Here is a 13796-nt window from a genome sequence, read left to right as displayed (position 1 = left end):
TTTATTTCATTCGAGCATAGAAAGTTGATATTCAATAAATAAGAAACGTAAATCTTTAAATAAAATTGGTGCAAGGCATCTAAAAATTGTGCTACTCTGGCATAACACTGGAGATATAAACACTTTCTCTAATATAATGTAGACACTCAGTGTTAGGTTAAAATAGGAATAATGCAGTACATACATGGTGACTGAATTATTAAGTGAATTATATCTTTTTTTTTTTTTTTTTTTTTTGGCCAAAGTGACTAGAATTGGTCTATGCTAAAGAAAGAAAGTAATACAACACCATACCATTATTTTAGTTGGAAGAGCCGCACCAAAAATCATGACAAAAAAATTGTGTAACCGTAAGAAAATCCAGTGGCTTGTTGTTGTTGATGATAATGATCTCTTGCTAAAAATTCAAGTAAAAGAGTCAAACTGCTTAAAGCATTAAAAAAGCACAGCAGTGTATGGTCTGCAATGATTTGAAAAACACTAAGAACACTCTTCAATGTTTCCTCATTTGCAGACTATCAAACATGATCTTTGAAGTCAAGGATTGCATCTACGTCCTTTTACCAATCTTGAATATATAATCTGTTACAATATAGTAATGACACAAAGGGATGTCACAGACAAAAAGGCAAACTGCATGTAATTTAAAAAGTTAACTTTAAGGTTATATGATTCTAATTTCTGATTTTTAAAAAATCATATAAATATATAAAATATAAAATACATCCTAATATATTTTTAGATATGAGCTGAGGTTTACCATTTTTAACAAAAATTCTAAGATGGAATTAATAAAAAACAATTTTCATATATACCACAGAGCAATAAGTTTAAATCAGACTATTTTGAGTTGTGTAGCCCTTTATTAGCAACTAAAATAGAAGGTATCTGTTGTACAACATGGGTAGTAATTGACTATAACTGGAGATTTATTATATTCTAATACAGATCATTTATAAATGCAATTTCTTTATTAAAAAGCTTCCACCTTTTTGTTTGTTTGTGTACAATTTGCAAAACTATTCTGAAAGCGGAATATATGTGCACAAGTCTGCAAAGAGTGCAAATTTAGGATATGGTAAATGCTTTACAAGTTACTTTCAAAAAACTGTCTGCCACAACTGAGCCTTTACATTGTCATCTTTTTTGATGAAAATATTTTGATGCCAGCCTTCCTTCCACTGCCCTAAACTATAAAGCATTTTTTAATGAGTTGAAATTAAGGAAGGACTACACCTACTAGAAAAAAAGAGAAGAAAGTTCTATTAGTTTGAGGTTTCAGAATCCCCCCAAACCAGGACCAGTATCTTGGTAAAGGCTAGGCTGGGACCCCGGACAGAGTATGAGAATGTGCAGGTGGCATCCCTGAGGATTCAGAGCTTCAGTGGACCGTGAGTGCTCCAGCTGCATAACTCACTGAACTGTCTTGCCAGTTTCTACACTGGCTTGACTGGGCATAATTCAAAAAGGAAAAGCTCATATTCATTCCATTCTTCTGGAGCTCTGTGATAGCCTAGAAAAAAGAAAAATTTAGTTAGGACACACATCACATAAAAAAGTGGGCACTCAATGTGTTTGTGGTTTGACTTTGTCCACTTCACAGCTGAAGCCTAGGTATCTCTTTTGCTCTTTTGTTTCTTGAATTTCTCTTGTTGCATCATATTAAAATAGAAAAAAAAAAAGAATTCCTTATCATTCTCTCAAATAACTTCTAATCTTGTTTCTTGATAATTAAGCATCAGTCATCATTTACCCTCCCTCTCCCTGTAATAAGGCCATTTTTTAAACTCTTTTTAACTTTTTAAATATATTCTCTTCACTATATAAACCAAATCCCTGGCCACTTCTGTCTTAAGACATCAGAGTCTTTATCTGACTTTGACTAAATTTGAAATGTATATAAATTAAAATCCAGATCTAAAAAGTATATGCTAGGATTTTTACTTTAACTGTAGATTGGTTCAGCATTTACTTTATAATAAAAATTTTATTTGATTCAATTAAGATTTTAGGAAATTAGTACAGTTTATTCCAGCTTCAATTTCAAAAATTAGTTTAAGATGAAAAGCTTTTCTTTGAGTCAATCAATACAGTTTAGAAGAAAAACCCTTCCTAAAAACTCATTATATATTACCTTTCAAATCACATTAAAATAATACTGGACTTAAGGTCCTACCTTAGTCTATTCTGGACTATATTATCTTCTCCATTATTTCCCTGCCTCTCCAAATGAGCCCATTGTTACTTCCTCTCCCAATCCTGAGTATACACTTTCTTCTTTCTTAATGAATGTCATATTTTCATTCTTCTTGAATGAAAATTAGTAGTTTTCCTAATTAGAAGAAAAAAATAACACTATTTCTCTTTCTAAAATCCAGCTAACCAAAATTTCTGACTCTTATCATTCCTTAACTGAAGTAAGCGTTGTTTTTGTTTTAATGAGAAAAACACACATCATCTGTCTTGCTTTATCACATTATGAACATCTTAAGTTTAAGAGCAGAATCTTCCATTTATTTTTTATAGAGTCTAGACCACTAAATAAAACCAAAAAAGTAGTAAGACCATATATCTCTTAAAAGGTCATGTTGGTTTCTATTTATAAAGAGCATATTGGAACTAAGAGTCAAGAGAAAATGTGGGTCTCTATTCTAAATAACTTTCTGTATTTAACAAAAAGTATGGAACTGTATTCCAATGATAAATAACTTTATTCAAGTAACCAAAAGCAATGGAACTCCAAATTATATTAAAGATACTAAAAAGAAACTTGACCATAGGCACATAAAACCAATGATGCCATTGTATCACAATGATAATGAGATATTTTGGAATATTATATGACCAAATGTTAAAAGTCAAGGCTTCCTAAGGATACTTACATTTAATAACACCCCAATGGGATGTCTTCCACATATAGTATTATGGTATTTCTTCAAGTAATTGCTAAAAGATACAGGGTCTAATTGTTCTATAATACTCATACCCTAAAAAAAAGAAAAAAAAAGAGGAAGAAAAAAATAAAAGAAAAAGGACAATATTTATTATTTCCTAATTATATTTTAAAACTGTTACTTAAACATAATTCTTCAATTAGGGAGACACAAAGAAAATAGATTAAATAAACCTTGTGAAACATCAAACTCATTCACCAAAGCTATTACCATTATAGTCAACTCTCTACTAACAGAAAACTTTTAATCCCCAGTTTATTTTCTCCAAACCCCAGGTATGTTTCTATACTACTTTAACCAGTTGTCATTCAGCTGACAATCCTCAAACATTTCATAGTATCTTTCTTCCATAGAAAGAATACACAAAAGTAAATCTGCTGTGAAAATTTGTATATGAAACCTAAAATTTAATTTACTTTGTGGCTATTTTCTCTGTATCCATTATATTCTTCCTGTTATTGGCATTAAAAATCAAGAGTTAATTGTAATTGAACTGTTGCCACAACATATACTTAAATATCAATCATGTAAGGTATTTTAAATCACCAGCATTAAACAATCTGGGTTTGTGGGGAAAAAAAATACCACAAATTAAGAAAAAAGTTAACATATTTTAATTAATTTAAAGCTCATAATAAAAGCAGGCTTAAGCAACACAGATCTTTTTTTTTTTTTTTTTTTTTTGAGCTGGAGTCTTGCTCTATCACCCAGGCTGGAGTGCAGTGGTGGGATCTCGGCTCACTGCAATCTCTGCCTCCTGGGTTCAAGCGATTTTCCTGCCTCAGCCTCCCAAGTAGCTGGGACTACAGGCACATACCGCCACACCCAGCTAATTTTTGTATTTTTAGTAGAGGCCGGGTTTCACCATGTTGGCCAGGCTGGTCTTGAACTCCTGACCTCAAGGGATCTGCCCACCTCGGCCTCCCAAAGTGCTTGGATTACAGGCATGAGTCACCACACCCAGCCTACAACACAGATCTCTTATGAACAAGATTAACAATAAAGGAAAGCTTGTTATCTCTTTATTCTTTAAGCTAGAATGCTTTGTTTTCAACATCTTAATACAGAATAAAATTTGTCAGACTATTGTAGAAACAACCACTATGACTTGAACATTAGTATATACTAAATTCTACAATCTCCAAATACATTCAAATAATGTATTTACAACTCATTAATATATAGCAACTTTAACTCACCAAGTTGGGGAAATAAATCATTGATTCTAGCTGATTATACATACATCAATTATATTATTTTCTTACTCAGTTAAAACACTTTCTATTAAATAAACTGGATTCATACTCTCTGGGAGAAACCTAAATGGTGGTTTAGGGACTTAACTGGTTATTTTGTGTTTTTGTTTTTATTTCACATTTTAAAAAAACATATACAGTGTAAAAGCACCAAGAGTAATCAGATAAACATCCGTTAAAACCAAAAGTCATCTGGAAAATGATAATCAGTGGGTAACACAGAAATTTTATAGTGGCAGCATCAAAATTTAATTCTATAAAAAAACTTTCCTGCAGAATATTCAACTCCTTCACAAACATTATCAATATTCCATATATATATATCTCTGAAACATAGACATATACATGTGCAATCAACTTTGAATTGCTTGCACATCAATCAGCCACTCTCGGATTGGTCCACAACCAGTTTGTAATGCTAAGTTGGTTGTTCCCTGCCAACCACAGTGCTTCCAGGTCAACACTCTCCACTGACACTTGGTATATAAGCTCAGAGAAATACAAACTTAAAAGTTAAACCTAAGATGGGCCAGGCATGAGGTGGCTCATGCCTATAATCCCAGCACTTTGGGAGGCTGAGGCGGGTGAGTCACCTGAGTTCAGGAGTTTGAGACCAGCCTGGCCAACATGGTGAAACCCCATTTCCACTAAAAACACAAAAATTAGCCAGTTGTGGTGGCACACGCCTATAATCCCAGCTACTTGGGAGTCTGAGACAGGATAATGGCTTGAACCTGGGAAGCAGAGGTTGCAGGGACCCGAGATTGTGCCACTGCACTCCAGCCTGGGGGACAAAGCAAGACTCCGTCTCAAAAAACAAACAAACACACATACACATACACACACACACACACATACACAAAGATAAACCTAATATAAATAATATAATTCTGATGTCAAAAACATTACAGTACATTTCTAACCCAAGAATGGATGGCAGTAATGCAGAGATGGAATTATAAATCTCTTCCATAAATAATGGATGATCAAGATATAACTCCCCTAGAGCTAAATGAACAGAGGCCCAAAACAGGCAAAAGTCCTGGTTCTAAGTTTCTAATTGCAGACTCTTTCTCACTGACTATTCTGATGTATTAGAGTATAACAAGACTCATACTAACAATTCTTTGAACACTTACATAGCTACAACTTGCATACATATTGTAGGTGAACTTTTAATGCTCTGGAATGAAGTCTATCTAGGACAGCTTACCTTAAATATAAATCACTTATTAATAAATAATGTGACACTGAGATTCTAATGTACATTTTGACATTAAAATCTCAAAGCACATTCAGAACAAACATCACATTTAACTGATACGGATTTAAACAGAAGAAAACTAATGATCACATTTCAGAAGACAAAGAATTCACAGTAACTGGTCAAGAAAACCTAAAATAGAAAAACAGAAGACTAAATGCAGAAAAGATACTAGTAAGTAAAGAGTTAAAAATGAAGATATACTGATTAAATTACAAGAGAGAAAATAAAAAATTGATATTATAGGAGTTAAGAAATTAAATGTGCAAAAATTTTAATTATTTAAAGTGTGCTATAAACCTATTAGTGCAAAATTAATTCAATTATACTTAATTAGCTGACACAAATGTTGTTTTAAGAGGTACGTCTTTATAAGGAAAGACAGAGGGGAAAACTAAGGCTTTTCTCATAGGTGAACCTCTAATTGAAAAATTCATGAAGTAGGCAAACAAAAGCAATAATGATAAAATTTAGAAATGGAACATTATTAACTAATACAGAATACTGGTGAATACACTTTTAGATATACCTATGTTTTTATGTTAACAGCTGTGAGATTACTATTAGGAAAATTCCAAAAAGACAGAAATGCTAGTTCAATGTTGGTGGCAAAAGTCCAAGAAGATGAAAAAGAATATCCTCCCCCAATTATGCTGAATTAACTGTTTTATTTCTTAAAATAGTAGAAGATATGATCAGTGAGTCTAAAGTCTAGGCAATGAGAGCTTCCTAAGGCCTAGGATAGTGAAAATTTGATTGTTCACATAAACTTGACCTAATGCGGAGGAGTGAAATGGGTCACTATACTATTCATTCGGCTCTAAGATGCTCTAAGATAAGGCAGACATTATAAACACCAAAAGCCCATCCATCAAGGATACAGGTTTCTGAGGAATTTAAGTTTCAGAAAGAAATCCACAAATTGAAAGCGAACTCCCTAAATTTAAGGGGTGAACCAATCTATCACTGTGTTGACTCTTCAAGTAATCGGTGAATGTTTGTGATGTCAAATTCCAAGTGGCAACCCTAAACTAAATAGGCAGTATTAACTGACAAAGCTCAAATTCAGGACTCTGATAAGACAACAAATTATCTTCCCTCTTTAAAAAAGTTTGCCTAGATTTAATAAAATGACAATCTAAAAATTATCACCCAGAAGTAAATCTCTCCCAAAAGTAATAAATGCAAAGGAGTAGCAAAACTTTTAGAGGCACTTATGAAATAAAAACTAGAATCATTCCAACCACATAATTAACAGTACATTATCAAATCATTAGAAATTGTGGGTTTATAGTTTAAAGGATATACATTTATATTTGCAGATAAGTACACATTTAGTGACGTGGGGTAGGAAAAGGAAATATTCTAGTTTCTTTAAGAGGCATCAAGAGAAAATCGTTAACAGTGAAAGTTTTATGGAAAAAACTCATCTTAAAAATAGCACTGCTAAGTAATGTACTAATAAATGGCTATCTTACAAGCGATGTTATAAAACTTACTAAGAAGCTACTGGCTTAGGTTCAAGAGAAAGAAGTATGAGGTGACAAAGGAACAATTTTCACTTTTAAAATAGTAGGAAGGAAGAAAAGTAGTTCATGTTCAAATTAAATGAAGTAAATGATAAATTTAAAAGAAAAAGAAGTTATAACAGATGAATACAATGACATTTTCAGATTATCCTTGCCAAATCATAATTTGCCAATGTCCATAATGAAACACTGGTCTACACCCAAAAAAGTAGTATAATAAAAATGATAACCTATGACCATCTCATAGAATAACTATGACTAATATTTCAAGTAAGTAAAGTTTACAAGATCAATATCTCCAAATAGATATTCTGCTTTAGTCACAGTAATTATTGACATTGCAAAGCACTAATTACCAAAGAAATTGGTCTATAACCAAAAAAATTACAAGACTTTCAGAGTTTAGATATCCTATGCTACAGTTACATAATTTTTCCCAACTACATTTGGTAGTTCATTCTATATTTTGTGTTTTTTCACATAATTAATTTCTAAGATATTCAAGTGCTAGATATATAAACACTGTGCAATAAGAAGAATAGCTATTTTTCTTTTGCAACTTAGAAATGGTTTTATTTTGTAGCCTTGTAATAACTATATTTGGTAATAGTTTTCAGTTAAAAAGGACCAAAACTTAATTAACATGTTAATTTTGAACAGATGTAATCTAAAATTTTATACTTAGTTTCTTTTTACTCTATCAAACTTTCAAAATGTATACTTATTACTGCAATTCAAAATTGTTAACATTTTTATAATGCTTATGCAGAGAACTATCCAAGTACATTTTGTCTGAAAAGATCACATATGAAAACTAAGATACTGGTTCTCAAACGAATTAAATTATTTATAATATAAAATAATCTCTTAGAAAAGAAATACGCCAAAGTACATTCACCATCTGATTAATCAATTAAGACAATACATTATTTAAGTCTGCCTAACAGCAAGTGTACATATATATACATGTAATATAAACACACCTAAGTTTACATCTAGAGCTAACCATTCTTATTATTTTGACCCATGTATTCTAACTCCCAGAATTGACTTGGAATTTGAATCAACAGTATGCTAATAAAATAGAACACTTATGAGCCATTTAAAAATTCTAAATATAAATAAAAATATCTCAACAAATGGACCACAGAAATAAACTCCAAGTCCAAACGTTAAAATCAAATATTAAATTCAAGCATATTAATATGAAGCAAATACTCAATATTTATTCAGAATTTTTCAATATTTGAGACAGGGTCTCAGCAAATTTCAACAAAGTTCCACAACTGAGTTCTGTTGCAATGACAGGGTTAATGATTACTATAGTAAGCAATCTCATCTCTGTCCTGGCTTTAATGATCTACTGAGACCTCCCAAACTTACATCTCTAGTCGGATTGAAAGCCTTCTCTGAGCTCCAAACCAAAACAGTCAACCCATTAGCAAAGTCCATTTGACTCTTATTTCTGAAAAGATCTGAACTCCATCCACTTCATTCTATCTCCACCAACATCACCACAGTCCAAGTTACTATCATCTCTCTTGAACTTCTGCCAATGGCCCATTATTGCTACTACTTTTTTTTTTTTCTTTTTTTTTTGAGACAGAGGCTCGGCTCTGTCCCCAGAGCCAGAGTGCAGTGATGCGATCTCAGCTCACTCCAACCTCACCTCCACCTACTAGGTTTAAGCGATTCTCCTGCCTCAGCCTCCCGAGTAGCTGGGACTACAGGCATGTACCACCATGCCTGGCTAATTTTTGTATTTTTAGGAGAAAGGGGGTTGTGTCATGTTGGCTAGGCTGGTCTCAAACTCCTGACCTCAACTGATCCGCCCACCTCAGCCTCCCAAACTGCTGGGATTACAGACGTGAGCCACCACCCTCAGCCCCATTGTTGCTACTTCTGACCCTCCTGTATAATCCATTTGCCACACAACTACCAGACTGACCTTAAAAATAATGCAAATTATATCATCTCACTTCCTATTGTATTTATATGAAGTTCTTACCCTCAATTATTACCGTATACTATCAGCTCCCTGCCTCTTTTATACACACCACTCTTCTTACTCTTATGCACCATACTCCCACAACACTGGCTTTTTCCTTTTCTTCTAACACACCAGCCTCTTTCTGAACTTAAGGTCTTTGCACTGGCAACTTCTCCGGTCTAAAATGCTCTTCCCTCTGATCTTTACTTGGTTTGCTCTTTCTTATCATTCCGAACTCACTTTAATTTTCATCCTCAAGGCAGTCTTTCTCAGACCACTCAATCCAAGCCCTCCAATCATTTACCACCATTTACGGTTTTAGGTATTTTCTGCACACATTACTACTTGAAACTAATTAATATATTTCCTTACCTTTTAAAATTAACATGTGTCTCCTCCAATTAAGTTTTATGACAGTAAGAACCATGTTTGTTTATTGCTGTATCTCCACCAACGCCTCAGGATGTATACGTACTCAAAAATAATTGGAAAAATGAAAATCCAAATGTCGACCTGACTGACATCTCTACTTAGATGTCTTAAAGGCAATAGCAAACATAACATATCCCTAACAGAATTTATGATCTTCCTGCCCCACCAAAAAAAATTTTGGTCCTTTCTTCCTGTGCTTACGGCCTAAATAAATAATGTAACCATCCAACCAGCAGAATAGCCAAAAATTTAGGAGTCATCCTTGACATTTCCTTGACCCCTGCAAGCTCAATCCACCTCCAAGTCCCATCATCAATTTGTCTCCTAAATACACTGAATATATACATTTCTGTCCCTCTCTTCTACCACCATCACCCCACCTTAAATTACCACCGTTTCTCATCTGGACTACCTAACTGGTCTACATGTATCTCCTCCAGCCTCCTTCCAACCCATTTGCTACACTGCAGTCATATGATGTATTCAAATACAAAACCAACTTCATCACTTCCCTATTTAAGATTCTTCAAGATAGCTGTTCTAGAGTCTTTAAGCTTCATTTCTCACCACCCTCCCCATCCATTCTCATTCATTCAACAAATGTATATATTGTGTGCCCACTGACAGGCACTGGGATGGAAAAATGGACAAAGTCCCTGTTCTCATGAAGCTTATATAATCCAATGAGGGAGATAACCCCAAGACAAATCAACAAATGAATAATAAGTCATGCAGTAATAAATACCTAGAATAAAAATACAGCAGGGTAAGGTCAATGAACAGCTGTTCATCCAAGGAGCCTAATGGAAAATGATGCACGCTTTTTGGCTGTCACAATAATTTGAAGATGCTATTGGGACCCAGTGGGATTCCAGGGATGCTGACACAAGACAGTTTCATACACAAAGACTGTTCTCCATCCATAAAACTACAGAATATCTACAGCCTTAATTATCTATACATTAATTCCACTTTATATACAAACAGAAATAAGTTTTGCATTGATTTTAATATACAATGAGTTTCCCAAGAATAAAACTATCATGCAAAGTGAGGGAAGACTGTGCTTGTTTTGTTTACAAGTTTACTAAGAATTGTTCACCATTTTGGAAAATCAAGTCACTAGCAATTGCACTTAGTAATTTCAGTCACTAACACATACCTGTGTAAGTGTGTATCTGTAGCTGTTTTTACGTTAATAATACTATTCATAAACATTTGAATACTTCATTGTACCTTCTAATTTAGTTGTGTCTGGGCATTTACATTCTTAAATACATATTTATTATAAATTCCTTTTATTTCCTTTACATGTTACAGTTAGGAGAGTCATGTTTTCAAATTGCATACAGGAAGATTATATCCATTAATTTATTCATTTGAAAAATATGTACTGACCACATACTTATATTCTAATCACTATTCTAGGCACTTTGTATACATCAGTGAACAAAACAAATACCCTGACTGACAGAAATGTAGTTAAGTATTTAGTTTTTTAGAAGAAAAAGTGGAACAGGGTACAGTGGACTGAGAATGCTGCAAGGGTAGGATGTAGGATGCAAAATTAAACAGAGTAGTCAGAAGGCCCCACTGAGAAGGTGAAAGCTAAGCAGACTTGAGGTAAGTGAGACAGTCAAGTGCAAAACAGGCAAAAGCCCTAAGCTAGGCACATACCTGACATTATCAAGGCACAGTAAGGAGATCAGTGTGTCCACAGTAGAGTGAAAGAAGAGTAAAAGGAAGAAGATGGAGGGCTCTTAACATTTGGGGGCTGCAAGTCACGTTGGTCCTTTTTGCCTACCCGTTGTAAAGACACTGGCTTTTTATTCTGACTGAAAGGGGGCAATTTTACAGGAGATACGGGGCAGAAGAGTAACATGATCTGATTTAGATTTTAAAATAATTGCTTTGGTTCCTACTTTAAGCTACCTGAGACTGACGAACACAAGAGTAGGTCTAAGAAGACCAGTTAGGAAAGTGGAAGGACAGGACCACCATCATTTGAATTAAGAAAGTCTATGAGTAGAACAGGTCTTGGTGGGAAGAGAATCAGGAACTCCGTTTGGAATGTGTTTAGTATGAGCTGTTTATAAGACATCCAAGTGGAAATTATGTATGGTGTTTGAAAATGTGGTTCTGGCAGGAGTTACTCTTACATTTTCGGTGCAAAAAGCATTACTTTTTGATAAAATTTAGTACAAACTTGCTAAAGACCATGTCCAGGAAGACTTTATTTACTTTGAAAATTTTTAGTACTGAGGTATCTTTCAAAATTATTTTCCGTATGGTTACTTAACCAAAAAAAAGGTAATTTTAATGACAGGGGAAAATTTACATGCATAACATTAATAATTTATATTTCACATATATACAGCCATTCCACAGATTCTTCCCTAAAGGAATAAAATACAAGACAAGAAAGGTTAAACTGGGGAGAAATGAGAATCATACAGGTGATATAATCTTAAGTCAAATCTCTCTAAGACCTCAAATTAGGAATTAATGTTACTGGAAATTCTGAAGTAATCTCACAGTTCCCATCTTTAAAAACTCCTCCTTTGACTGTGTTTCCCTGGATCTCCTCATCTACCAAATCAGTTAACATTTAAACACTGCTCCTTTCTGTCATACTCAAAACTAGTAGAGAACAATTTTTCACATTTGGTTTTTGCCTCTTCATTCCAATTTACCTTCTAACCTGATTCCACTGAAACTGCTCTTGCAAGGTTCTTAATTCACCTCTGTGCAGCATTTGATAGTCTTCCTCCCTCTTTGCTAAATAAAGCTCATCCTCTCTGTGATATTGCTCATTCTCAGTTCTCTCAAAGCAGAATTCTACTACTGACTCTTCTTTATCTCCTCTTCCACTTAATGCTGGTATGTCCATCTGATCTAACTCCCCCTTTGTTCCTACTCCTTATACTCTCTCTGGAGATTGACTCTGTGAACAATGGCATTAACATCCTTTCTTCCCATCTACTCCTCATACATCAATAATTTCAAAATGTTTATCTCCATTCAGACCTACCTTCATGTTCTAAACCAGTACTGTCCAATAAAAATATAATGCAGGCCATATATGTAATTTTAAAATTTATTGTATCCATATTTAAAAATAAACAGGTAAAATTTATTTTAAGATATTTTATTAAACACAATCTGGCAGTATCATTTTATAATATAATCAAGATAGATTATTTTTGAGATATTTTTGTTCCTTTTATACTACATGTTCAAAATCCAGTGTATATTTTACACTTACAGCATACTTCAAGTTGTATAACCACACTTCACATACTCAATAAATACATGTAATTGGTGGCTACAGTATCAAAAAGTGCAGTTCTAAACAACACAAAAGCCATGTCTAAAATTGAACTCATCTTTTTCTTTAAATCTGTCCCTCTTATATTCCCTGTATTAGTGTGTACATCTATGTACACACGGAAGCCAGAAATCATCCCACATCCCACCACTCCCTTAACATGACACACCTAATTAATCCCTAAAGTCCTTTTCATTCTACCTCCTAAATGTCTCTCAGCTTTCTATATTGTAATGGCTGTTTCTAAGTATGTTCAACCACTGGACTCTAACTTCCATTAAGTCACGGACTATGTTTTCTCTTGTTTATGTCTTCAATACTGCACAGAGTACCAGACAAATAGCAGATACCCATTAACCATTTGCTTTGACAATCATTAATCATTTGCTATACGGACAAAGCCAGAAAAAGTTTTCTGAGGCAACTGAGAACTAAACCTCAGAATAAAAAGTCAAAGGAGAGTTAATCAACTGAAATGAAAACATCAAGAAGCCAAAAGAGAAAACAATACATTAAAATCCAAATAAAATTCTAAAGGCAAAGTATTGGACAATAATTGGATTTAAAGTAGCAACTAAGGTAAGTTTACATATGATAAACACACTAAGTAACGAATTTTGCATTCATTACATTTGGCTTTAATAAAATATACTACATGACATATTCTATTTATACATTCATATCCAGATTCCTTACTAAAATATTTGATCCACTTTAGACCAAATAATCTTATACTAAAACATACGCATAAGGTTTAACACATTGGTAGAGTTGATTTGAACAAACTGAAGACTTATAAGCTGATAGAATTTAAAGACAATTTAGAGATCATCTAGTCCAAGTCTATCTTCTTCCAGATAAGGAAATGAAAACTAGAGTATTAAAATAATCTGTCAACGGTCATAGAGAGCAAGTTAGAGTTGTTCTGCTATATTTAATACTGTTTATGAGTAAATCCCAAAATTATTTGTGTTATTTAAAAAATTAAAATAAGTATCATCAGCTTAGGCAACTTGGCGAAACCCCATCACTAAAAACTAAAA

The 13796-nt window shown here is 33.5% G+C and overlaps 1 protein-coding gene across 4 annotated transcripts in view; it reads right to left on the bottom strand.

Moving 5' to 3' along the window:
- Nucleotides 1-843: 843 nt before the first annotated feature.
- MEMO1 (mediator of cell motility 1) overlaps nt 844-13796 on the bottom strand; it is a 154728-nt gene continuing 141775 nt past the window's right edge. For all 4 annotated transcript variants that reach the window (XM_011936008.1, XM_011936010.1, XM_011936007.1 and 1 more), the window contains 2 exons: nt 2883-2987; nt 844-1513 (listed from right to left, as the gene is read on the bottom strand). In XM_011936008.1, the coding sequence (XP_011791398.1) occupies nt 1382-1513; nt 2883-2987 (237 nt within the window). In that variant the 3' untranslated portion in view covers nt 844-1381. The remainder of the gene's footprint in view (nt 1514-2882; nt 2988-13796) is intronic.

The sequence above is a fragment of the Colobus angolensis genome, unplaced genomic scaffold (genome assembly GCF_000951035.1).
Source record: "Colobus angolensis palliatus isolate OR3802 unplaced genomic scaffold, Cang.pa_1.0 Scaffold15, whole genome shotgun sequence".
NCBI lineage: Eukaryota > Metazoa > Chordata > Mammalia > Primates > Cercopithecidae > Colobus > Colobus angolensis.
The sequence above is the reverse complement of the archived record's forward strand: the minus strand, read 5'-3'. Positions and strand labels throughout refer to the sequence as shown.